The sequence below is a fragment of the Lipotes vexillifer genome, unplaced genomic scaffold (assembly GCF_000442215.2).
Source record: "Lipotes vexillifer unplaced genomic scaffold, Lipotes_vexillifer_v1.1 scaffold2532, whole genome shotgun sequence".
NCBI classification, from domain to species: domain Eukaryota; kingdom Metazoa; phylum Chordata; class Mammalia; order Artiodactyla; family Lipotidae; genus Lipotes; species Lipotes vexillifer.
The window spans coordinates 39,066-65,258 of NW_006785617.1; the positions used below are offsets into that span (position 1 = coordinate 39,066).

The following is a 26,193-nucleotide window of genomic DNA, read 5'->3' on the forward strand; positions in this document are numbered from 1 at the left end:
GGGAAAGGACGAGCCCATCCACAAGAGTTCGGGCAAAAGCCTTGGGGTTTAATATCGCAGGGGAATTCTAGGGACTCTGTGGAAAACACACCGGCACACACAGCATCCATCGACCGGCAGAGAGAGGGAGCTGGGGCATATATCCCCAGTTACTGGCTGCAGGACAGCTCCTGCAGGGCATTAATTCCCTGGAACCTCTGGCCTGAGATGGCTTGAGGGCAGAGCAAACAGCCAGAGGTGACAGGGCACAGGTGTTGGAATCTGGAGCTGGTGTGCACAGAAGGATGAGATGTGAGAGGACATGGGCCGAACACCAAAGGGACAGGTGAATCGTGAGCTGACAGTGGCCATCCCTGTCCCCACCAGCTGGAGAAGGCTGGAGCTTTGAAAGAACAATGTTTTTCAACTTCTACTCTCCCTATGAAAGTTCCAGAGTCCTCAGGACCCCATTTCAGGTGGGACTCAGCTGAGAGTTCCCTCGGCCAACTGTCTGGGAAAATGCTAACCTACAATTTCTTCATCTTTAAACGAGAATGACAGTACCTACTTCTTGGAAGCGTTTCAAAGATTAATGATGATAATGCTTGTAAGTTGCTTAACACAATGCCTAACACAAAGCAGATATTCAAACAAACAGTGATTCGTAAGAATACGGGCACCAGCAGTATAATTTAATATTAATCAGCCATGCAGCTCTCTTCCGGCACTTTGGTTACTATGTCTGGAGGTGAGGGTTGGAGGGGAGAATAAAGAAAGGTAGGACATTTGTGCTCATTGATTTTGGATTTCTCAGCCCAGTGGGTTTTTGAAACTTTTTATTTTGAAATGTAGATTCACAGGAAGTTACAAAGCGTACAGAGCGGGCTCTTGTGCTTCATCTAGCTTCCCGCCATGATTACATCTTTTGTAATTACAGAAAAATATCACAAGAAGGAAACTGACACCGTACAGTGTGTACATGTGTCATTTTGTCATATGTGTTGATCTGTGTGGCCACCACCACGAAGACATTCTGCACTATCCCCTCTGTAGTCACACCTTTCCTTCACCATCTCAGACTCCCAGCAACCACTCACTTCTCCATCTTTATTACTGTGACAATTCAAACATGTTGTGTAAATAGGATCATACAGTGTGTGCCCTTTGGAGACTGGTCACAATGCCCTTGGGATCTATCCAAGTTGTTTCATGCATCAGTAGTGTGTGCCTTTTAATTGCTTAGTGGCGTTGCATGGCATCCTCAGTACCACGGTTAACTGTTTACCCATTGTAGGTGTGTTAGTTGTTTTCAAGTTTGGGGCTATTACAAATGAATCTTCTACGTACAAGCCTGTAAGGTTCATGTGTGGACCTAAGTTTTCATTTCTCTAGGTTAAATGCCCAGGAATGCAATTGCTGACTTGTACGCTAAAGTATATTTTAAGATTTTTTTTTTTAAAGAAACTGCCAAACTTTTCCAGAGTTAGATGTATCGTAATGTTCCTCTCTATCCCTGGTGGTAGTCTTTGCCCTGAGATCAACTTCATCTGATATTAATATAGGCTCTCCTGCTTTCAATTAATGTTCGCATAATATAACCTTCACAATTTTACTTCCAAGCTACCTGTATCGTTATATTTAAAGTAAGTTTCTTGTAGACAGCATACAGTTGGGTCACTTTTTTAATCCACTCTATCATTATCTGTCTTTTAATTGGCTTGTTTAGACAATTTACATGTGGTTTGTACATACCATGCATGACATTATTAACATGTCAGGGCTTACGTCTACTTTACTAATTGTTCTCTGTTCTTTTTTTTTTTTTTTTTTGCGGTACGCGGGCCTCTCACTGTTGTGGCCTCTCCCGTTGCGGAGCACAGGCTTCGGACACGCAGGCTCAGCGGCCACGGCTCACAGGCCCGGCCACTCAGTGGCATGTGGGATCTTCCCGGACCGGGGCACGAACCCGTGTCCCCTGCATCGGCAGACGGACTCTCAACCACTGCACCACGAGGGAAGCCCTCTGCTTTTTATTTGTGTTTTCTTTATTCTTCCTGTGAGTTTCTTGAACACTTTTTTAAGAATTCCCCTTGCACGTATCTGTACTGTTTTTGAGCGTATCTCTGCATAGCCTTTTTAGTGGTTGCCTAGATATTACATTATGTATATATAATTTGGTGTACTGGTGTCAGTATTCTACCAGTTTGAGAGAAAGTTTACCTTCCTTTACATTCCATTTCTAGAAGTTCAGCCAATAGGCCAGCCTCGGCTGGGATGTTAGGATCTGGACAGAGTTTCCTTTGGAGGCTCCTGGCCTGTGATGTGAGGATAAGCTGCCATTTTATAGGGCTGTCAAGTAAGGTAGTGAGGGCAGCAGGCAGCACCAGGCCCCCAGGCAGCCCCCAGTGACGTCAGATTTGCAAAACCAGATGCCTCCAGCTTCCCTCTTTTTTTTGCACAAGAATGTTACCACCTTTAACCCTTCACCTCCACCCTCCGCTCTGCCTCAGGCCCCTCTGGCAAATGTGAGTTTCTGGTTTGTGTGTTTACTCTTCCCCCTCCGAGAACACTCCCTTGAGTTGCCATTGTGACTGATGGTGGGACTGCTCCCTGGGGAGGAGACCAGCTGGTCTGGGGACATATCTCAGCCCACAGCCACTCCCTGTGTGTGGTCCAGGGCACACCTTCTCTGCTTGACTGTGAGTCACATGACGGAAGACACCGTGGGCCTCACTCCACCAGCAGTGAGCCCGTGAGCGGCGGCTCGAGAACTCTGTCAGGAAGACCATCCCACGGCCAGCCCAAGACACAGGGTCCTTGGAAAGGCCTGCTTGCAAAGTTGGCCTTGGCTGGAGTCTGGGAACTAGGACGGTAAACCATTCCCGATATAAAACTTTCCCTAAGTAATAAGAGGGCCTCGCTAGGTCTACAATGTTTATACAAACAATGGGATTTATGCTGAGCACCTGCTTTCTTTCCAGAAATCTGAAATTTTGGTACATGCTGGGCAGAGGCTGCCTATGTGAGCAGCTCCAGTGAAATCCTGGGGCACTGAGTCCCTGGGGAGTTTCCCCCCGGCACACACTTTATCTAATTCCTGGAGGAATGAGGCATGTCCTGTGTGGCTGCCCCCGGAGGGGACCCTGGAATCCTGTGCCTGGTTTCGGGAACTTCTCCCCACGAGCCTCTTCCCTTGGCTGATTTGGTCCTGTATCCTTCACTGTAAAATTCACAGCCCTGAGTACGACTGTGCACCTGCCAGGTCCTGGGAATCCTCCCAGTGAATTCCTGAGCCAGAGGGTGGGCGTGGGGACCCTTGACACACTCACAAAGACAGGTGTCAGTCACAGAGTTGTACGTGCGTGGGACAGAAACTGGGCTCTCCAAGCTCAGGCCAGAGTCAGGATGTGCCTGACTCGTGAAAAGCCTCAGAGATGTAGCCTGGAGGCAGAAACCAAGTGATGAGCTTCCCCCAAAGGATTAACAACCTTCTGCTCAAACCACATCAGCCGCCTAAAGACCATTGACTATGGGCATGATTGTGTGAGTGCACACGTGTGAGATTTGGGTGGCTGTGAGTGTGCATGCACGTGTGAGCGTGTACCGAGATCCTGATGAGGGATTCAAGGGCCTTTCAGATTCTACAATGCAAAGCACACAGCACGACCGTCCAACGTTTCATCAAGGACCTTTGCACATATGCACCTAGGCATCCAGACAGGAGTTGTTCCACAGCTGGTAATGGTTCATCCAGGGCACAGTATATATACCAGAAAATCACAAATGAAACTCTGTGGAAGGAGAAAGAAAACGGAAAATCAGCTTTCAGGGAAATATTTTTTTTGAAGGCAACAAAAATTCCTGCCTCCACCACCAGCCCCTGCCTGGGGAGTCTGGAGCTGGGCTGACACGTGGGCAAGGCCAGATCTACTCACTGGCACATGCTGGGGGTGAGAGGGTCAGCCAAGCCGGCACAGGAATGTCACCCTGGGGCCCCCCGCCCAGTCCTCCTGCACCCGCCAGCTTGCAGGAGGTGCTGCCAGGAGGGACCAGAAGGAGGACATAGGTTGGAAGGCAAGGAGGTGACTGAACAACCCACAGGGACCCAGCGGTGCAGCCCAGACAGAACAATCCCCGAGGAAGGTAAAGCCGCTTCCACCTAAGGGCCGGGGAGTGTGCCAGGTGGGTGAGGCGTCCAGCAGCCGGGAGGCCTGGGGCCAGGGCTGTGCCAGTGCAGGGTGGTGAGACACCCAGTCAGATGGCTTCCCTTCCCCCTCTCCCGGCCCCAGGCACCACCGGTGGCATCAGGCAGCCCTGGGGCTGCGTCCTTGCTCTGTCCCAGCCACACGGCTGCCAGAGCTTCCGACATCCTGTCCATGTTTCCTTGTAAAACGTTTATTCCCCCCTTGACCGGAGCGCCTTCTCAGACAGCTGCCAGCACACACCTTCTGCAGCTTCTTGCTCTGAATGGGGCACCAGGAGTTGTTCGTGCTGTTCCTCTTGCACTTGGTCCGGCTAATTTTCACGGTGACTAGGTACTCCACGCCTGTCGTCAGCTACCAAGAAGCAAAGCCTATTAGATTTGTTTGTTTGTTTTTGAAATATTTATTTTGGCTGCACCAGGTCTTAGTTGTGGCACATGGGATCTTTAGTTGTGTCATGTGGACTCCGTTGCGGCATGCACCCGGAATTTAGTTCCCTGACCAAGGATCGAACCTGGGACCCCTGCATTGGGAGCACAGAGTCTTACCTACCTACCACCAGGGAAGTCCCAAAGGGCTGTTAGTTTTGACTCCAAGCATTGCTGATGCTCCCCAGGAGGAGCTGGGTTGGAGAGTGAAGTCCCAGGAGCCTCTGTCTCCATTCCCTCCTCCCCTCCTGGCTGGAGGATGCCCAGTGGTCCCCGGTCAGCACCCAGCATGTGCGGAGCCCGGTCCCTGCTCTGCACCAGTTCCACTGCTGCAGCCACAGGTGGCTTCTCACCTGTCTCCCTCGCATCCTTGGGACCAGGGAGGCAACTTGGCTGCAGCCCCATCGTACCCCGCTAGTCTGCACAACGGTCCTCAGAATGCATGGATGGAGCCTCATCGGTTCCCTGGGCTCTGCCTCTGTCCTCTTCCTCCCTCCCCACTGCCTTGTCCCAAAGTCAGTGGTCAAACCAGTGAGAAGGCTGGGCACTCTCTGGGGTGGCCCCCGGAGGACAGCCCCCCAGAAAACCTCAGGGCAGAGCAGCAGGGGAGGGGGCCTGGGGCAGGACCACCGCCCTGGTCCCGGCAGCCACTGGAAGGACCTCAGGATGCAGGGCTTCTGGCTCTCCACTGAAGGACGGCTGTATCCAGCTTGCAGGGCTGGTGCCAAAGATTTCACACTGACCCTCAGCACACCCCGCATGTGTGAAGAAATTAAAACACTGGTGGCAAATTTAACTAACATTTCAGAGTGCACAGTGTTTTCTTATTCATTGTTAGGCTCGTTAGTTAAATAATAATTAGAATAATCATGATGATACACATGTTTTCACAGGTGCCGCTTCTCTCTTATTCTGCCCACATTGCAGGTCAGGAAACTGAGGCCTGGAGAGTATGGATGGTGCTTGACCGAGACTCCACGATTAGGAGGAGCTGGGTGTCAAACCCAGAAGGGGGACCAGGAGCCCAACAGAGACGGCCACCTCATCCCCTCCCTGCCCTCTGTGAGGTACAGATGGACACAATCACGTGGCAGCAGGTGATCGTCACCCAGCTACCCAGGGGTGCACCCGCTCTGTCCACTAATCCAGCTGCACGACATCAAAAGTTTGCTTATAAACAATGATTTCAGTTAACTGCTAGTGACAACGGACCAACTCCACATGACTGGCCTCCTTGGGTTCCAGCTTCACCCCAAAGACTGATGGGGGAGAAAATGCCAACCTGGGCAGAATTTGGTGGATGGCCGCCACCTTGTGGCCATGTCACCTCAATGTCCTTGGCGCCGCGAGCAGCCATCTTGCAGCAAGAGTGTGTGACTCAGGCAGACAGGCTGCTGTCCACACCCTGTGAGGCCCCTTAGTGTCACACTAGCACTTCCCGCCTGCCCTGCCCCACCCTGGCTGGTTTCTGTGTTCCTGCCATCCCTCTCTCTAGCCAGAACCCTATTCTCCTACTCAGTGTTTTTTCCAAATCCAGTTAATTGAATGAAGATGCATTATTGCCTCTTCCCTAACTCATATAGTTTACTATCTAAGCTTGAGGGCAGGTTGGACCAACAAAAGTGTTTTTTTAACAACTTTTCTTTCCTCTATTATCCTTCAATTGATGTATTTCAGAGAAACTTTATATGTAAAACAAAATGAGAGATGACGTGTACCTCCAGTTTCCTTTAGGACCCTGCTAGAGGTCCTCTGTGTCATTCCAGCTTCCTGAAGGACATCCAGACAGATTTTACAACCCTGGACATGGAAAAACTATTGCTGAGGGGAACCTACAGAGAACACTTAAGTTTTGCCAAACGAGAGGAATAATAAAGGAGACGAGACCATCCTCATTTGCTGTCCTTCTGGCAAATTTCTAAATGAAAGCAATTCTTCCCTCGGAAGAGCAGCTGAGGAGCTCGGGGACATTTCCGTTCAAATGAGAGTAACCTCGGTGCTCAGGTGGCTCTGGGTCTGAATGACCCTGCTCCCAGGAAGGCGCCCCCTGGTCCACTCTGGGAGGCACACCTGTGCCCACGAGGCCCTGCTCACCCGCTCTCACCTGCACCTGGCTTCGGAGCAGCTGGTCCACGCGGAACAGGTGGGAGTCATCGCTGTTGTTGTTGTACGTCTCCAAGAGGAAGGCGACGGTGGAGTTCTCGTTCTTCGGGCTCGTGGACTCCTGGAAGCCGCTCCACTGTTGCAATTGACCCAGCCTGACCACCAGGGCCAGGGCCACCAGCAGCAGCAGAAGGTTCCCCCAGGGTCCAGCTCCCATCTCTGTGTCCTCAGAAGCCTCCTCTCCACCGGGCCTTCCAGTTAGAAAGGTGCCAGCCTCGTCCACTCACCCTCTCTCCCCACAGCCGTCACCCATGCAGGCTTCCTCAGGAGATGTCCGCCTGCCATAAAACAGAGACTGAGGCCCCAATCCCTTCCTTCAGGTCCTGCCCATGACTCGACTGGAGGACCCGCCAGGGAAGTCTTCCCGCGCGGCTGCCCAACCTGCCGTCAGCTCGTTCACCTTTCTTGCCCCTTGGGTTCTTCAGTGTTTGAGGCAAGTGTGATTTCTAAACACCCACCAAGGCTGGCAAGACCCTCTCGTTACCTTCACACCCAGTGAGGACAAAAGCCCCCAGAACAGACCCCAGAGGCAAGAAGAGCTGGTGTATCAGACAGAGAAGGGCCATTTGTGGGACTCGGGGAAGGCCATGGAGAAGGTAATATTTGATCTGGGATGCAAGGAATCAGGGACACTGAACAGGATACATTCCACAGTACCTACAGTGGGTTCCAGCCGTCCAGCCCGGCCATCCACTATTCCGTACTTGCTCTCGACACTGGATCTCTGCCACCCACTAGCTACAGAGTTCAGCCTGCTGGATCCCACTGTGCCTGCACCCCAGCGCTAGCTCTTACCATTTGGTGTGACCCCAGCGGAGCTTTGTGAGGTAACCCCAGCCTCTCTGTGAGGGAGGAATGAGCTGTGGGCCTTATTCAGAGATTAATCCTGCAGACTTCTGCAGGTTAGGTGTTGCCCATATAGGGAAGGGAAATGTCCTCTCCCCTCTTTGGGTCTCTGGCTGAGCCTAAGAATTAAACTGACAGAAGACAGATGAACAGGAGACAAGTATACAAACTTTACTGGCTTTGACATGTACATGGGAGACTTCACAAGAGAATGAAGACCCAGAGAAGTGACCAGAACAGGGAGCTTTCATACTTTGTAGATAGGGACACGATAAATCTGTGAAGTTGCCAAGACAAAGGGGTTGGGCTCAGGGTGCCCAGTGGTGAAGGGGTAGCAAGTTAGTTTAAGCAGCCTCCTTGGCCCTGCCTTCCCATCTCTGGTTACCAGGACATCCTCTAACTTCATGTGCAGAAAGGGGACCTTTCACTTGGGACATTTATCTCCTGCTTCAGGGAGGAAGGGCCAGTGGGAGGTCAGAGTGACCTTCCTGCTTCTGCCACTTTTTCAGACTCCTCCAGCTTAAGACAGTCCATAAGCCAAGGTGCCATATTTGGGGGTAGCATGTCCTGAACCCCATCACCTGCACCCAGAAGCCTGTAAAAGCTCCCTATTTTTAAGACACTCATTAAGGTGGGATCCTGAAGGGGGTTCTGCTCCAGAAAAAGAACATTAGTGGGACAATTGATGAAATGTGGATAAAGTCTGTAGATTAATAGCATAATAAGAGAAAATGGGACTCTGATGATTTCCATGGAATGAGAGGAAAATATACACCCTGGCTATGTCTGTAGAATAAAACTAAAAGAAGCCTTGTCGTGTCACTCCCGGAGTTCTTGGGCTCATGGCAGTGTCACTCCAATCTGTGCCTCCATCTTCACATGGCTCCCCCTGCCTCCCTTGGTCTCAAATCTGTCTCATCTTTCTCCTATAAGAGCATCAGTCTTGGGGCTTCCCTGGTGACACAGTGGTTAAGAATCCGCCTGCCAATGCAGGGGACACAGGTTTGAGCCCTGGTCCGGGAAGACCCCCCCTGCCACGGAGCAACCGAGCCTGCATGCCACAACTACTGAGCCCGCGCTCCAGAGCCCGTGAGCCACAATGACTGAGCCTGCCTGCCACAACTACTGAAGCCCACGCGCCTGGAGCCTGTGCTCCGCAATGAGAGAAGCCACTGCAATGAGAAGCTCACGCACCGCAACGAAGAGTAGCCCCCGCTTGCCACAACTAGAGAAAGCCCACGCAGCAACGAAGACCCAATGCAGCCATAAATAAATAAATAAATTTTATATATTAAAAAGAAGAACATCTGTCTTATATAATCTCATCTTAACATCCTTCACTTCATTAGATCTGTAAAGACTCTGTATCCAAGTCAGTTCCCATTCACAGGTACTAGGGGTCAGGACACGGCCATATATTTGGGGGGTAACACACTTCTACCCACTGAAGTGCGCATGGTATAAGAAGAAAATTGAGAGCACAGGGTCATGTGTATTCATTTCTGTGCCTACTATAACACAGCGCCACCAACTTGATGCCTTAAAACTATTGGGCTTCCCTGGTGACGCAGTGGTTGGGGGTCCGCCTGCCGATGCAGGGGACGCGGGTTCGTGCCCCGGTCTGGGAGGATCCCACGTGCCGCGGAGCGGCTGGGTCCGTGAGCCATGGCCGCTGGGCCTGTGCGTCTGGAGCCTGTGCTCCGCAACGGGAGAGGCCACGGCAGTGAGAGGCCCGCGTACCACAAAAAAACAAAACAACAACAACAACAAAAACTATAGAAATGTATTCTCTTGCAGTTCTGGAGGCCAGAAGTCTGAAGTCATTTTCACCAGACCAGAATCAAGGTACTGGCAGGGCCTGTCCTCCCCCAGAGGCTCCAGGGTAGAATCTGTGGCCCGGCTCCTCCAGCTTCTGGGGGCTGCCAGCGCCCTTGGCTCGCGGCCTCATCACACCACTCTCCGCCCCTGTGGTCACGTGGCCTCCCTGCTCCTGTCTGCCTCCCTCTTATGAGGATAGAGGGGAGACACACAGAGCCTGACTGGAGAATCCAGGACGTCTGCCCACCTCAAGATCTGGAACTTCAGCACTTCTGCAAAGTCCTTCTTTACCATTTAAGATTATGTTCACAGGTTCCTGGGGTTAGGATGTGAATATCTTGTGGAGGGACGTTATTTAGCCTACCACACTATGACTAGGGGAAAATCAGAGGCTGATTATATCCATGGAACGAGGGGAGGACAGGGGCCCTGGTCACGACCCAGGAAAGGGAGAAGGGGAATGAACACATCCGAGGAAACAGGAGGAAATGGGAGGAAATAGGATGCCCCATCAGTTCTATACCTAAGGGAAAAGTAGGAGTCCTGCTCATGCCTGTGGAATGAGGAAAAAGCAGGGCTACGGTTCTCCCCAGGAGTAAGGATGCAGCAGGGCATGATCATGGACTAAGGGGAAAATGGCATCCTGGTCCCATCCATGGAAAGGGAAGAATAGCGGCTGGATGACATCCATGGGGCAAGATGAATCAGGCAGCAGTGCTCCGTCCATGAATCAGAGGGAAAATACAGAGGATGGATTGTTTCCTTAGTTGAGGGGGATACTGGGGCCTTGGTCATGTCCACGGTAGAAGGGGAAACAGGGACTTGGTTAAGATCATGGAATAAGGGGAAATAGCTGGAACACGCTGCGAGGGAAGGCAACAACTTAATGTCCATAAAATAAGGGGAAACCGTGGGCCTGTCATGTCCATGAAATACGGTGGGCATAGGGGCCTCTGTCCACAAGTTAAGAGAAAAATATTGAGACTGATAAAATCCATAGAAAGGGAGAGTATGAGGCCTGATTGCTTCGTGGAGTCATGGGACAGTGGAGCCCTTGGTGTCCAGACTTTCGGGATTTTATGGCAGCTTCATCACGTAGGCATGATCGAGCTCCATTTTCAGCCCTTCCTCCTTCTCAAAAGAAAGCAGAGGTAGGGCTAAAAATCCCAAGCTTCCAATCATGGCCTGATCTTTCTGGTGACCAGCTTCCATCAAGAAGCCACCCAGAGTCACGGCATTAGAACAGAAGACACCCCCGTCACCCAGGAAGTTACGGGGTTCGAGGAGCCCTGTGCCAGGAACCAGGGGCAGACACCAGTATGTATATTTTCTATTATCTCGCAATAGGGAACTTGGTTATGTCCATGAAGTAACTAAAAGTGAACTAGAGGCCCTGGCTCTGTATCTGGCCCAATCATGTCCACAGAACAAGGGGAAAAGAGAGGACGTATTTATTTCCATGGAATAATAGGAAAATATGTTGCTTGGTTACAGCCAAGAGGTAAGAGGAAAATAGGGAGCCTGACTATTTCCATGGAATAAGGGTACACTCGTTGGTTATGTTCATGAAAAGTGAAAAATGGGAACACTGTTCTTGTCACTAGAAGAAGGGGAAAATATGGCCTGGTTATAGCATGGAACCATAGCAAATATGGGGCCTGTGCATGTCCATGGAACAAGGGGTGGGAAGGAGGGAATGCAAAGGGACGTGAGGAATCTTTGTGGGGTAGATGTGTTCATTTTTATGGATTGTACAGATGATCTCATGGGAGATTCGTATGTCAAAGCTCATCAAAGTGTGAGTTTAAATATGTGAGTTCATTGTATGTCAATTATACCTCAAAAGAGCAGTTTGGATGGATGGATGAGTCAGTGGGTGGAGAGGTGGATGGAAGGACAGATGGATGGATGAACAGATGCATGGACAAATGCATGAATGAGTAAGTGGACAGGTGGATGAATGGACAGATGGATGGATAGAAGGATGGATGGACAGTTGGGTGGATGGAGGGATGGATGGATGAATGGATGGATGGATGAATGGATGAGTGAGTGGGTGGACAGGTGGATGGATAGATGGATGAAGGGTGTGCAGGAATAAGCACAGAGCTTCCTGTGGAACAGACACTCGGACTGGAGTCCCCCTCCTGCCACCACCCCTTTTCCTGACTGGTACCCGGGCCACTGAGTGGAAAAGGGCTGCCCCTGCACAGCCTTGTGGGGGCAAGGATGAGAAGAGTGAGGTCTGCCCCTTGGCCCCTTCCAACTGCCTGGACCCAGGCTACCTTCTCGTCTGCTGCCACGCCACTCAGAGGAAGACAATAGTTGGTTCTTAAGAAAGAGGAAGCATCTTTCCCCAGAGTCCAACAAACCTGACCTCCTGACTCACAGGCTGAACCTGGTAGCAGAGCCATGGCTGCACCAGTCACGGTGGCAAGAGGATGGGATTCATCTCAGATGAGCCCTTGGCTGGTTGTGTGTGGGTCAGGTAGCAGGGATCCAAGGGGGGCCCCTCTGTGAGCTGCACAACTTCCTGGTTTTGCTGTTGCCAACCAGGCTTGGGATTTCTTTATCAGCTGCTCCCAGGGGGAAATAAGCAGGAAATGAAACTGCCTTAGCACTCAGCAGAAAGGCTCTGCTTGTGAGGCTGGGGTCTGGAGACAGGAATTTCCTGGCTGTGGCTTTTAACCCACTCCCTGGTCCTACCTCGGTCATTGCTGTGTCCCCCACCCCTGCTGCCCTCGTCCCATGAAATTCTCAGGGCCTGCACAGATCACCCTGGTCAAAACCTCTGTTCGTCATGTTACGCTCTGACTAGACATCTGAAGTGGGGTGCCATTGCTCCCCAAAGTCGGGGGGGGGGAACTGGGGGTCATGTAGCAGGTGGGAACCCATGCCCTAGGGTGCCTGGCATGCTCCAGGACAGGTAGCCAGGTAGAGCATCCTCTGCCCAGCCAGGCTGGGTCCAGACATCCGGGCTGGTCAGTGGTCAGTCTGGTCTCACTGGGTGTCCTGGGCTGCTGTGAAGGGGGGTGCTGCCCAGCAGGGGCCAAGGTGGGACAGCCTCGCCACTGTGGCTTGGCCATTGCTTTACCTCCTGAGTCTCTTTCCGGGCCTGTAAAATCGGTGTCATAGGAAGCTTACTGTGAAAGTTAAATGATAAAAGGTACAGAAGTGCCAGCATGGTGCCTGGGGCAGGGCTTCAGCTGTTTTAATAAGAAGGAGGAGGTGAGGCAGGTGGACTGGCCCTGGGCTTCTGGCCATTCCCTCCCTCCATCCCTCTGCCACTGCCGGCCTGGGCGTGGGACATGGGCCACAGTGTCCTGCTCTCTTAGGGACCTGCGTCTGCTCCCAAGCCTCTTCTCTATCTGCGGGAACAAATGAGCCTTTGCAAACAGCAGGCTGTCTTCCTCTGGGTTCTTCTCTCCACCGTCTTTTTGTTTTGTTTTGTTTGTGTTTGTGTTTGATAAGCTCCTCCTTTTCCCCTAAATAGTCCTGATCTGGCCTGGATGCTGACCTGGATGTAACCCAGGCAGGATGCCAATCTATTTGAGGCTCACCCTGCCACCAGAAACCCTTCAAAGAGAGCCCAGCAAGGAGCAGCCCTGGGATGGAGGGGTGGCTGCCGCGCGTGCTCCCGGCGGAGGCTGCAGGGGACACTGCCAGCCGCCAGCGGCAGCCCTGATCCCTGGGCTGCAGCAGAAGGACGTGGCTGATCCTGGCTGGAGAGGCCTGCTGGTCCCGGGGAGCAGGCCAGCAGCAGAAAGCCAGCCATGACGAGGCGGAGCTCCAGATGGCTTGGAGCTGGCACCACCTCCAAAGGCCCAGCGGACGTTTGCTTTTTCCAGACTAGGACACCTGAGAAACCATGGGACTCAGAATGTCACAGGGGCTGGCATTCTGTCTCCATGGGACTTCTACCTGGGGACCGAGGGTGGCGGGTTTGTCACACGCCGTTGTCCTTTGTCACATTGCTTTTCTGCAGACGGTGTCCATAATACTGCAATGTTGGTTTACCAGTTCCTAAGCAGGCTACTCCATTTAAACAGCCATCAGGCCCCATCCTGAAAGCAAAGAAAAGGCACCCAGGCCCCTCAGGCCTCTGGCTACTTCCCTGCTGTCTTTCTGGTTTTCTAGGAACAAACTACTGTCCTCCTGAGGCAATGAGCAGCAAAGTCTGAAGAGGGCCCAGACTTTGCTGTAACCTTCAGTCCTTCGAGTCCTTTGCCCATGTTTTCTATTTGGTTGTTGATCTTCCATTGATTTGTAGAATTTCTTTACCCTTAATAATAATTATCTGAGGGCAAATGTGCTGCAAATATCTTTTTCTGGGTTGTGGTTTTGTCTTTTCATTGGAGTCAAAGTTGGTGAAAATAAATCTTTAAACTTAAGGGAGTGAATGTATCGATTTTTTCTCTTATGGTTTGCAGTTTTGATGCCTATTTAGGAAATCAAGGTCATAAAGCTTCTTTCCTGTATTTTCACTTAAAACTTCTTAAAGTTTTAAAGTTTAGCATTTCACATTTATGTCCATAACCATCAAGATTTTTTGGCATGGTGTGTTTGCTAATGTTTGTTTAAAATTTTTGTGTTCATGTTCCTTAGTGAGACTGGTCTAAAATTGTCCTTTCTCACACTGACCTTTTCTGGTCTGGGTTTCAAGGTTATACTGTCTTCAGACAATGAGCTGGGGAGTGTGTCTGTCAGGGTCCCAGCAGTAAATAGGATACACTAGCAATAGGAGGGCTTATTTATGTGGTTATCCTCAATGCTGCAGGGGCAAGGGAGCCCAGGGCATAGGGCCATCATTTGCTACGGGTTGAGGGAAGCCTCAGCTGGCCACCTGGTCAGGGGATGTCCCTTATCTTCTGCCCTCTACCACAGGCTGGGCACCTTTCTGGCCAGACACAACAGGAGGTCAGAGGTCAGGGCCCCATTGATGGAGTCCGTACAGGTCAGCACCACAGGACAGACACCTCACAGATGGGTGGTGAGTGGAGCTGGGGGCAACGTGACCTGACACAGGGAGATTTCTCTGTCTTAATTCTCAGGAACAGTTGCTAGATTTTTACTTTATCCATTTCTTTTAAGGAGTGGGAAAGAGAGATTCCATGATCTGACTTCATTTCGTTGTCTTTACCAGATGCCCTCCTAATGTAGTCGATTCTCATCATTCGAGGTAGTTCCGTTCTGTAAAGTCAGCACAAACCCTAAATTAACAAAGGCTGAACCATCGCCATCCCAGGGTAACATAGGTTTGCTTCCCGTGAGTATCTGGTCACCCATCAGTATGTCACCATCTTGTATATGAAATATACTGTTTTATTTCACATCTCGTTGACTCATTAACAGGGACTCACAGCCAACAGCCCTGTAACTCATGCCTGAACGAAGCTTATCCAACAGACGTGTTTCCTCTGGAGGGCATGGCCCGCCTTCTCCCCTGAGGACGCTAAATAGCACTTCAGCACCATGCTCGGGGCCAGTTTAAATAGCGAAATCGCCAACAGAAAGTACAAAATGTGGAATATGTGGCACTAAATAGACTACGAGAAGGACAGTCATTTACAACATGCGACCAGTGTGTGGACTCGTCCTCGTGTGCATCGAGCACGCCAATATCTCCTGCTCTGCACACGTCTGCAAATGACCGCAAAAGTGCCCTGGGTGTTGATTTTGGTTACAAATAAATGTTAGGGAATAGGCACAGTTGCAGGCACAGAATCCGTGGACAACAAACATCACCAGTGTTTCCCGATGTCACCAGTACAGAGGGGCAGAGTGCGAAGAGCGGGCGGAAACACACCCTAGAGAAGCTGAGTCCATGTGACCACTGCTGGGAAAACCCTTCTTGTATTTTGGGACGGCCCTCAGCGTTTTGGTAATAGCCAAATGTGACAAAACCCAAATATGCCACAATGGGGAACGGATATGTTAAATTCAGTGCAGTGAACTATTACCCATGAGCAATCAATTACAAAGACTTGTAGCAATGTAGAAAATGTTTCTTTCCTAAACAAAATACAAATATACACCTTAATAATTCCTGCACATTTGTAGGTTTAAAAGATAAAGATTTTAAATTTTTATTTTATTTTATTTTATTTTTTAACTCATATTAAATTATATTTGAGTAATAATGTCGTGATAGTTTCAGGTGTACAGCAAAGTGACTTAGTTATATATTTTCCCATTTAGGTTGTTACATAATATCGAACAGAGGTCCCTGTGCTATATGGTAGGTCCTTGTTGGTCATCCATTTTAAATATAGCAGTGTAAAAGATAAAGATTTGATAGGAAAACATATTTGTGAAAAAGAAAGTCTTGGGTAGGTAGAAATATGGGTGAAAATTTTTTTCCTAAAATTTCCCTTATTGTAGCATTAAATAATAATGTGAAAGGAGGGACTTCCCTGGTGGTCCAGTGGTTAAGACTGCACTCCCAACGCAGGGGTCACGGGTTCAATCCCTGGTCAGGGAACTAAGACTCAGTGCAGCCAAATAAATAAATAAATAAATAAATATTAAAATAAACAAATTCCATTAAAAAAATAATGTGAAAGGATATCAGAACAGTCCAGGAAATAAACTATTTTTTCCCTTTAAGCCATTGTGCCTGTAGCTCAGAACCATAACTTTGAAAAGAATTATATTAAGCCGAGAGAAAAGAGAGGTCTTTGAACATATCATATGAATAAAAGTTGTGTCATCTTTGTTTTTATGCCTATTTGCCATATTTAAATGCATCAAGTTAATTTCAAAACACGTTTTAGAGTTTCATATAGATTAATTAGAAGAATAACATTAACAACAACACTATTTTTTCATGAGTATTTATTTTGACTTAAGATTTTCTGTTTCCTATAACAGATATTGTGCATTAAATTAATTTTATCTTTTCTAATTCTTTGTTCTAAATTTTATAAAATAATTTCTTAAGGAAATGTTAAATAATATTAACAAAGCTGCCTTTGGGAATATTTCTAGAAATTCTGACATGGTGTGAAATGTCTCAAACATACCCATACCCAAATGTTGTTTTGAAAAGTTAAAACAATTGTAATAAAAAACACAGATCCAATGATTCCTCTGAAGCTCCCCATTCAATTGCTCTTGCGTTTTGCAAGTCCTTGAGGAAAATGAAAAAAAACCACTGGAAATAAAGTAATTAAATTCTATCCTTAATGCTGCAAAAAGTACAGAAGCCCAACCTCATCAACAAGAATGGAGAATATTCCTTGTCCTGAATTCGTTACTTTGATGCTTTTGGATGAAGGGCCTTCTGGAATGACTTCCTTTTTCCCTCTTTCTAAAGGGGAGCAGTGGATGGGGCCTGGCTTTGACTGGCTGCCTCTGAGCCACTCATGCTGCAGATGGAAGCGAGGCCGAGATGTCCTTGGAGGAGGCAGCTGAAAACGGGGCAGAGCCTCTCAGGGCTCCAGGGCCCTTGGAGGCAAGGGTGGCTCCCAGCTTGGTGGCTCCTGCTTCCCAGCTTTGTCAGCACAACCAGAGTGGACCAGGGTGGGGACTGGCTCCCTGAAACCTAACTGTGGAGGTTTTAACATGTCTGCAAAGCCTTTGAGACCCTCCCCTTGAACACAGTTGAGTGATTTCCTTCCGGGAAACGGAACTGATGCCTGGAAACTTTGGAGACTAGGTTAAAGGTGATGGGGCTGCTGCCTGGGTGCCGGCCCCCAGCACCTTTGGCTCTTTGGCCGCCATGTGAGTCCAGAGAGAGCCTGTGAGGGGCCACATGAGTCTTCCCACCCCCGGCACCAGGAGAGTGGGAAGAGTCAACCCCAGCTCCAGCTACACCCTCACTGAGAGACCCCGAATGAGACACCAGGCATCCCAGGCAGTGCCTCGACCACGGGGGATGACAGTGACAAATGGCTGTTGTGGTTTTATACCACGTTGGAAGTGGGAACCAGAGCCCTGCGTCTGCAGTGACCCACAGGTGAGAAGCTCGGCTGATGAACTTGCAATGAGCATGGGGGCCGGAACGCACCTACTGGTCCTCAGCACACACTCTCCCTGTCCAGGCTGGTGTCCTCCCAGAAGCAGACCTCGAGACAAGGATTCTAGTGAGAGCAGTTTGTGGGGAGGTGACACCACTAGGCAGCGCCAGTAGGGGTGTGGGGACAGGGCGGGGAAGGAAGCCGATGCAGGTTACCAAACAAGCTACCTTCTCCTTTTGGCAACAGGGGCTCATTCCCACTGAGCACCTCAGGGGAGAGTGTAGAACATTCCTCAGCTGTCCCACCAGAGGGGTATTTATCCTCCAACTTCTAACAGTCATTGATTGAGGGCTGCTCCCAGGAGGCAAAGGGGCGTGAATTTCCCTGTTCATGAGGTTAATTACCTCCCCCTTGCCTCCCGCAGCATCCAATCAGAGCAGGCTGGAAGGCCAGAGAGAGCCGTCAGGAGAATTGCATGGGCTGGCAGTTGGGAGCAGCAGGGACAGGAAGATTAAGTGCTAGTCACCGTCAGAAGTTTCCTACTGGCTTTGGAACCAGAGGGTGACACTGGGTGAGCTGTACCTGGCAGCTGCCGCCTGGTCACTGAGCAGTCAGAGGCACCCTGAGGCAGGCCACAAGGGCGCCCGCTGCCCCCGCAGGTGCTGGCTCCACACGGGACCCCCATGCTGCAGCCCCTCTGTGAGCACATGCAGACACCACACCTAGATTCCCACGTGGGTCACGTCCTGACCCACCTTTCCTAGAGCTGCAGCTGTCACAGGGCCTGTGTCTGCCTTTGCAGACCACCTCTAAGGTGGGTGGGTAGACACGACATTCCATCTACTCCTGTGTGTCCGTCACCTGACCTGCTCACAGAGATAGGCCTGCAGCTTCTGCCTGGTTCCGTCTTGTTTGGGGTGAAGCTCCTCTTTTCCAGCTCCATCTTCTCAGAAGCTCTGAAGCCGTCTTCCTCTTTTCTTCAAAGTGTCCAGAGCTGCCAAAAGGCAAGGTACGCACAGGCCAGTATTGTCCACTAGAACTCTGTACAGTGATAAAATGGCAGCCACTAGCTACATGTGGCTGTTCAGCAGTTGAAATGTGGCCTGACTGAGGGGTGAAATTTACATTTCATTTCCTATTATCTGATCTAAATTTAAGTGGCCACCATCCTGGCTGGCACAGGTGTGGGCCACGGCTCCTTCAGATCTACTCCAGGGCCTCGCCCCCTCCCTGGTCCACTACAGCTCCTCCCTCCTGCTTTGAGGATCCCTCCTCCATCCCTCTGGTCAGTGCTCATTCTGAGAGGTCTGTTCCTCTGCCCTGCTACCTCCCCTCACCCAGCCTCCGGGAGAAGAAAACACACACTTCACACAACAATGAAGGTTTGACGTTTTTTCCCACAGGGGTGTGGTCTTGGGGGGAGGCTGGGAGTGCCCATGAGAAAGAAGAGACTCAGCGAAATACCCAGAAACATCAAAACTGTCCAGATGTCCCCCTGCCACCCATCACTGCAAGTTCTGGTTTAGAGAAGGCAGTCCATCCCGCCTCCTTCTCCGCTGACTACAGATTTGAGAATCTAGAATTGCATGCTTCAGAATAGTGGTGTTCTTCCTTAAACGCACACTTCCTAGACTCCAGCTCCACGAGATGCCAATACAAAGAGCGAGGAGCTCAGGGATCAGTATTTCTTGAACATCCTTTGGGAACTGCTTTAATCAACACACTCACACTGCACTTGGAGTTTTAGAGTTGGACCCTCCACCAAATCCCTACAGACTGCTCTGCTCCTCGACTGCTTGTGTCCACTTTTTGCAGTTTTTCTCTTTACTCCTGCATTTACTTCCTCTAGTTTCCTGCTTCCTTCTTCACCAATTCTGCTCCAGATTAGCTTTTTGAAGTTAGAATATCGCATGTAGTAAAAGTTAATAAACTCTGCCTGAGGATCTGAGGCTTCCTTCCGTCTCTAGAGTGGCTGCACTGTAGGGACTCTGTGACATAAGCTTTAGTGACCTTTCTTTTTAGGAGTTTCACCCTTCTTACCTTGCTCTCTCAGTTCAGGCTTCATTTGCTTAGATGTATTTTGTGTGCCAGTGCCCACAGCGTATTTATTAATAGTTTGAAATTGTCACAAGTTCTCATTTGGCAGCGATTTTCATATTTGCTTCACCACCTCTGCTTTAGCATTACCAAATGTAAATGGCCTAGACTTTGCATTAAAAAGTAACTCCCCCTGTCCTTCCAGGACAGGCCTGGAAATCATTGGCACAGGGTAGCGTCTATCTATGGATACTTCTCCTAAGAGATTATAAGTTCCTGGCAGGCAGAACTGTGTCCCAGGAGACCCACTCCACACTATGGCCAGTATTATGTAAAGAATAAGAGAGCTCAATGGCTCACATCCATTGAAAAGAATTCAGTCAATAAAAACAGAGGATTATGCACATATCCCATATATGCAAGTCTTCTTTAACCAAGGAGGAGGACCGACAGAAAGTTACAATATGCGGAGACTGAAAAACAACTCTGAATTTTTTTTTTTAATAAATTTATTTATTTATTTTTGGCTGCGTTGGGTCTTCTTTGCTGCGTGAGGGCTTTCTCTAGTTGCGGCTAGTGGGGGATACTCTTCCTTGTGGTGCACGGACTTCTCATTGCGGTGGCTTCTCTTGTTGCAGAGCATGGGCTCTAGGCGCGGAGGCTCCAGTAGTTGTGGCTCGCGGGCTCGAGAGCACAGGCTCAGTAGTTGTGGTACACAGGTTTAGATGCTCCACAGCATGTGGGATCTTCCCAGACCAGGGCTTGAACCACGTATCCCCTGCATTGGCTGGAAGATTCTTAACCACTGCGCCACCAGGGAAGCCCCAACTCTGAATTTATATTGGGGCAACCGTTTCCCTCTTAAATGCCTTGCTCTGAAGATAAACTTGGTTCCTCCTCCTGCTGGAGCTGGAGGGTGGGTGGGCGGGGCATCGCAAGGTTATTGCAGCTGCGTCCCTGGCCGCCTTACATCACGTTCGCGGAATTCGCGTGCAGTGAAGCTTTCCAGCCTGCCACCCGCCGTGTCCTAATCCACCCCGTTGTCCCCGCGTCCCCGTCCATCCCCCGGCCACGGTCGTGCTGGGCAGAGACTCCTGATCCAACGTAATGCTTGAGTTTGAGGCGGTCTTCTCTGGAAGCCACGGGCTCTTTTCCGTTCCCCACATCCTTAAAAGATTAACGTTCCCCTTCGCAGAGGGCCCTACAGAGGGTCAGGACCCCCGCCTCGAGGCCCCCGACGCCCGCGGGCTCTGCGGTCTTCTGGGTATGGTAGTGGACGCCTCGCTCGCTTCCGCCGCAGAGTGCGGCCTGGACTACAACTCCCGACAGGTTGCACGCTGCGCCTCCGCGCCCCGCAGCTGCGAGAGGACGGCCCGGGCGCGGCCTTGACTGCAACTCCCGACAGGCTGCGCGGCCCGCTGCTGCGAGAGGCGCGGGAGGCGCGTCCGCCTCGTAGAGGAGGTTGTGGCGGCGGTCTCGGCTGGCGACATGGACAACGCGGGGAAGGAGCGAGAGGCGGTGCAACTGATGGCGGAGGCCGAGAAGCGAGTCAAGGCCTCCCACTCCTTTCTCCGAGGGCTCTTTGGGTGAGCGCCGGACCGCGCGTGCCCTGAGCGGGGGTCTCCGTCCCTGGCCGGCGGCCCCCCACTTTCCTTGGGGGCCCCCAGAACGCCCCAGGGGCCCTCAACCCTCACACGCCCTCCAGAGATTCCTCTAGGGCCCCTCGGCGCCCCCTGGAATCCCCAGAACGCCCCTGGGCCCCCCTCTACGTTCCAGGGACCTCCTAGGACCCCCGGAGTCCCCCACCTGCCCTCCAGGGATCCCCTGGAACCCACGGAGCCCTCCCCACGCACCCCCTGGAACCCCACGGCGCTCCAGGGGCCCCCATGCGCCCTCCAGGGATCCCCTATGACCCCCGGAGGCCCCCCACCACCGCGCGGGTGCGGTGTCCCACCGGCCGCGCGGGTGTGCGTGACCCTTGCCGCGGCGGCCACACCGGTTTGTTATTTCGCCACGAGTGAACCCACGCAGCTCGGGAGACCCGTGTGGGCGTGAGGCGCCGGGTCCCGGACGCCCAGCCCCAGCGCCTGGCCCGCGGTCTTTTGGGGGCGTCGGGCTGGCTGTGGGGCCGCGGCAGCCGCATTCCACCACCCAGTGCCCGTGAGCCTTGCGCCAAATACAGGTTTAATAAATATCCGTGGGAGGAATGAGTACGTTTTCTCAAACTGGTGTCTTTCCTTCACTGGAGATTGATGTGATACCCAGGGCCTCCTGTTGGATTAGGGATAACGCAACTCCTCTAAGTCTGCGTCATTTGGGAATCCCGTTCATTTCCTGTAATTCTTCAGTGCTCTCCTAGGGAAGGTCTTAAATTCGGATTTCCCAAGAAGCAGAGCCTGGATTGACAGTCCTTGGAAGAATTCTGGGCGGTTGAATATGTGAATGATTCAGCTGTTTAGGATGAGAGAGGCAGAAAGTTCGTGGTGGTTTACTCTTTTTCCTTTTGGAAGTGAAAGGTCCTCGGCCAACACCCAGAGCATGTTTTTATTCTGAGAAGGACCAGGGGTCCGTATTTAACTGTTGCATTATTAGACGCAGTTTTATTTCTGTACAAAATCGGTTTGGAATCTGCTAGTCTTGCCACCTTCGTTCTTTTGGTAATACTTTACCGTTGTTGATAATCTCCAGGAAATGCTCACATGCAGGTTTCACGCAGTGCACGTAGTGCAGGGTGCAAAGATGCAAAAAGGTAAGGGTTCCTGTCCTCAAAAGTCTCTCGGGGCATTTATCCCAGCTGGTTTCTAAATTTCTCATGTGATGTGTGGTCTGCATTGTAGCAGTGAATTATAAATTTGTTCCCCTTTAAAAGTTATGGCAAGACATAAGGAGCACTGCCTAATACTTGATGCTAACACCAAGCAGTAGCTCCTTTCTCTGGTTGTTCACAAAACAATTACAGTTTATTTATATAAAATTTAATGTCATAGCACCTCACGCTGGGAGGTGATCATAAAGGCACAGCGTTTCAAGTCCAGATGTGCTTCCCTGGAAGGGAATCTGTAATTGGCAGAGGAAAAAAGCCGGAGAGCACTTGATGCTCCTCAGAGGCGTGCTCCTTTCTGTGAAGAGGTGTTGCGTTATTGTCTTCGTGAAAGTAGGCCAGATCTTGAATCAGTAATCCTTAAGGGATTTAAAAAAGGTCTTTTGTCTTTTTTCTCCTTGGCTGTTGATCACCTGTTTCATTGGCAGGCTGTATAGGAAGACTTCATCCTCACCATTCACACTCAGTTTGCATGAAAGTCATTGCATCCTAGGTCTGACCTGGATCCAGCAGGTCAGTTTATTATCCTCGCTTTGGGACCTCGGGCAAGTTCCTTAGCCCCTCTTTGCCTTAGTTTCCTCGGCTATGAAATGAGGGTAAGAGAAGTATATCTCATAGTGAGTGAGGATTTTGTGAGTACATGCTTGTAAAACATTAGTCATTGAAGATGGGGATTATGAAATATTAATTAGTATCTTCATCAAAATTTTCAGGCCCAGTTATTTATGAAGGAAGCAGCCAGACAGATCAAGTGACTTTGCCAGGATTTCGGAGCCAGAGACCTTTTGGACTGTATCATTGGTCTTTTAATGAAATAAAGTATTTGAAAGAGCTTTGCACCATGTAAGGATTATTTATACTATGGAAGACTGTGTTTTTAGTAATACTTGGCTCCAGAAAAACTTGGGGAAGAGGGTACTCAGAGTTCTGTGAGGTTTAATAGCGTTACATAATTCTTTGAAGCCAAAAACCAGGCCTAGTTTCTCTCTCAGTGACCGTGGGAAGACAGATTCTGTATCAGTTTCAGTTGTTCGGAATCTGATGTTACATCTAGCATCACTTGCACCTGTCATCACCCTTCTAAGCTGGGATATATGTTGCTCCACCCTGCCCCCACTCCCTTAGCCTGAGAATTTTCCCATCTACTTGTTTTCCTTTATTTAAACCACAGTGTAATCTATCTTCATGTCAGGCTCCTTAATTAACAAAACATACCTGCATGAGTAACACCAGTATCACCCCGCCCATCTGTTTAAGAGCTGACAATGCTTTAAAGGGGGCAGGTGATGCTGTTTGGGGCTGTGGCAGCCATCACAAGGTGCTCAGTGTACTTTACTGCAGATGTTTCACACCACGGACTCATCCCAGCTGCAGGTTAAAACCTGTTAGAAGTTGGTCCTCTTCACTCAGTGTTGATCCACCACCCACGCTAGTTTTGTGGCAATGCTGTATTCTCACTACTGTTCTGTAGCTCTTCCTTTTTTGTTGTTTTCAGTAAAATTAGATGAAAATATGCATTGTGTATTCCCGAGAAAAAGTCAGTCATGCGTTCTTCTGTGTGTAAGGCACAAGTCTAGGCTTGTCTGCAAGAGGTCAGTGTTCCTTCCCCACGTCCCCCTGCAGGAAAGAAGCTGCTGAGGGATGCAGCCATCACAAGAAGCCACTGTCGTGGTAGTCTGTGTTTCTGTTTGACTGCCAGTTAAACAGTGATGTGTTTTTGTAGTTGTGGAATGAAATTAAAACTTATTCTTTTGCTGACTGAGCTTAGTATAGCAGAATTACCACCAAAAGAGTTGTGTTTTGCTTTCATTTGTTTCCAGAGATGAGCTACTGAACTTTGTAGTTAATTTCAAATTTTAATTTAGCATCTTAACTACTGGTATGATGGTTAGCTGACCTGGGTCTGACAGCAAGAAAGCTTTGCATTTCTCTTGTTACAGGAGACCACACTGGGTACACTGCCCAGTGCACATGGAGAGAGTGGCTTAAGACAGACTGTGGGAAGATGTTCTGGATGTTTACTGCTTCCTTCTCGTGTTCTTGAATGTTCCCCAGTCTCAAAGCTTATAAGGAACTGTAAATCTGGCACTAATGAAGTAAATTTAATGAAAGACCCTTTAGGGTTATCTTGAAATAAGTATAAGTTTATAATTTCTTAGCTAGTTGTGAAAATTGGGAATATTTCTTAAGCATTATAGGCCATTATCAGTATTCTTCACTTAGCTTTATTTTGTCAAAGATTGTGTTTAAATTTTGCCAAAATATGGTGGGGGCATGTGAAAGCATTTATAAAGTATTTGGGTCTGCCTCAGTTACAGTAGATATTCAAATGCAGATTAAACTTTTTTAAAAAGCATTAAGCTCAGATTTACTCAGAGACAGATAGTATAGTATAAGAAATATATATGTATATTTACTCTTTATTTCCTATGTAATAAGAAATAGAGGACTTCCCTGGTGGCACAGTGGTGAAGAGTCCGCCTGCCGTTGCAGGGGACACGGGTTCGAGCCCTGGTCCGGGAAGATCCCACATGCCGCGGAGCAACTAAGCCCATGTGCCACAACTACTGAGCCTGTGCTGTGCTCTAGGGCCCTCAAGCCACAACTACTGGGCCCGCACGCCACAGCTACTGAAGCCCACGCACCTAGAGCCCATGCTCTGCAACAAAAGAAACCACCACAATGAGAAGCCCACACACGCAACAAAGAGTAGCCCCCGCTCGCCGCAACTAGAGAAAGCCTGCGCACAGCAACAAAGACCCAACACAGCCCCAAAAAAAGAAAAAAATAGAATAACCTATATATTGAATAATTATATATTATATAAGGTATATTATGTATGAACCATAATAATATATACTATTATATGTAAGAAGACCAAATATAGATTCTGGTTTACTAGCTTGGTGACCCTGGCCAAGTAAATAATATTCGCAGCTTCTGTTTTTTCGGCTTTTGAAAGAATGGGCAGAGGGAAAGAATTTACTTGTCAGAGTTGTAAGGATTGAATGAGGTGTCAGAATGCTTATTAAGCTGCACAGAGCTATATTACTGCTACTTATAATCATTTGGTTTCCTAATTTGAGTGTCAGTGTCAAGTTACAGTTTGTATATCAAGTGATAAACTCTCACAAGATTGGCCTTTTTCTGTCTGCATTTTTGCAGTGTTCACCATATATTTTCTCATTCTTGTGAGCCCTGCGAGGTACCGAGTCCTTTACAAGAAGTAGGGAGGACTGTGGTGGCCTGTGGCTCTAGGATGTAAGGTTCTGGGGAGTCTGCCTTAGTTGGTGGCTTTGGCCCAGCACGTCCCACAGCACGTGGCTATGGCAGGCGCGCGTGGACTATGGTGAATGCGGATACAGATGTTGATTTGTGTTCTTGTACTCTTTTGTCTAGTTTCAAGAGCAAAGGTAACAAAGAGCAGGGGAGTTCATGTCACTTTCTTCTGTTTTCTTAAATATGTGTTTGTAGTAAATCCATATATGGTAGGAAAATGCAAGGAGTACAGAAGGGTTTCAGTTGAAAAGTAAAATTTTCCCTGAGTCCTCACTCTCCTAAATCTTACTCAGCAGAAGTAACCATTTAACTTTCTTTTTGATTCTTCTGATGGTTATTGCCATAAGTCTAAGTAATTTTAGAATACTTCTACTACCAGATTGATTAATTTTAGATAATATTTGTCGACCCTACCACATAGCTTATGTGGCAGTGCATTTTCTCCTTCACCTCTTGATTTTAGTTAATTCTCAATCTCCAAATATTATCTTTTATATGTAAGTAATATTTAAATTTATAATTCTACTTAAAATTTTTTTCAGATATTTCCCTATTTCTGTGAGTTATAGAGTGGCCGTGAGTATCATGTCCAAACTGGGATATTTTTGAGTTGCCAAGAAAACAGGTATAACCTAGGAGTGTCCCCACAACTAGGACGGAGG

General features: G+C 49.3%; 2 protein-coding genes across 4 annotated transcripts in view; one reads left to right on the plus strand and one right to left on the minus strand.

Annotated features, from left to right (window-relative positions):
* Positions 1 to 3,684: 3,684 nt before the first annotated feature.
* On the minus strand, positions 3,685 to 6,929 carry CSTL1 (cystatin like 1). The gene is given in 4 exon segments (XM_007457677.1): positions 3,685 to 3,747; positions 3,750 to 3,770; positions 4,425 to 4,535; positions 6,714 to 6,929. Coding segments are annotated over 4 exon segments (411 nt in total).
* Positions 6,930 to 20,919: 13,990 nt separating this feature from the next.
* Positions 20,920 to 26,193, plus strand: part of NAPB (NSF attachment protein beta) — a 37,556-nt gene continuing 32,282 nt past the window's right edge. For all 3 annotated transcript variants that reach the window (XM_007457678.1, XM_007457679.1, XM_007457680.1), the window contains exon 1: positions 20,920 to 21,017. In XM_007457678.1, the coding sequence (XP_007457740.1) occupies positions 20,920 to 21,017 (98 nt within the window). The remainder of the gene's footprint in view (positions 21,018 to 26,193) is intronic.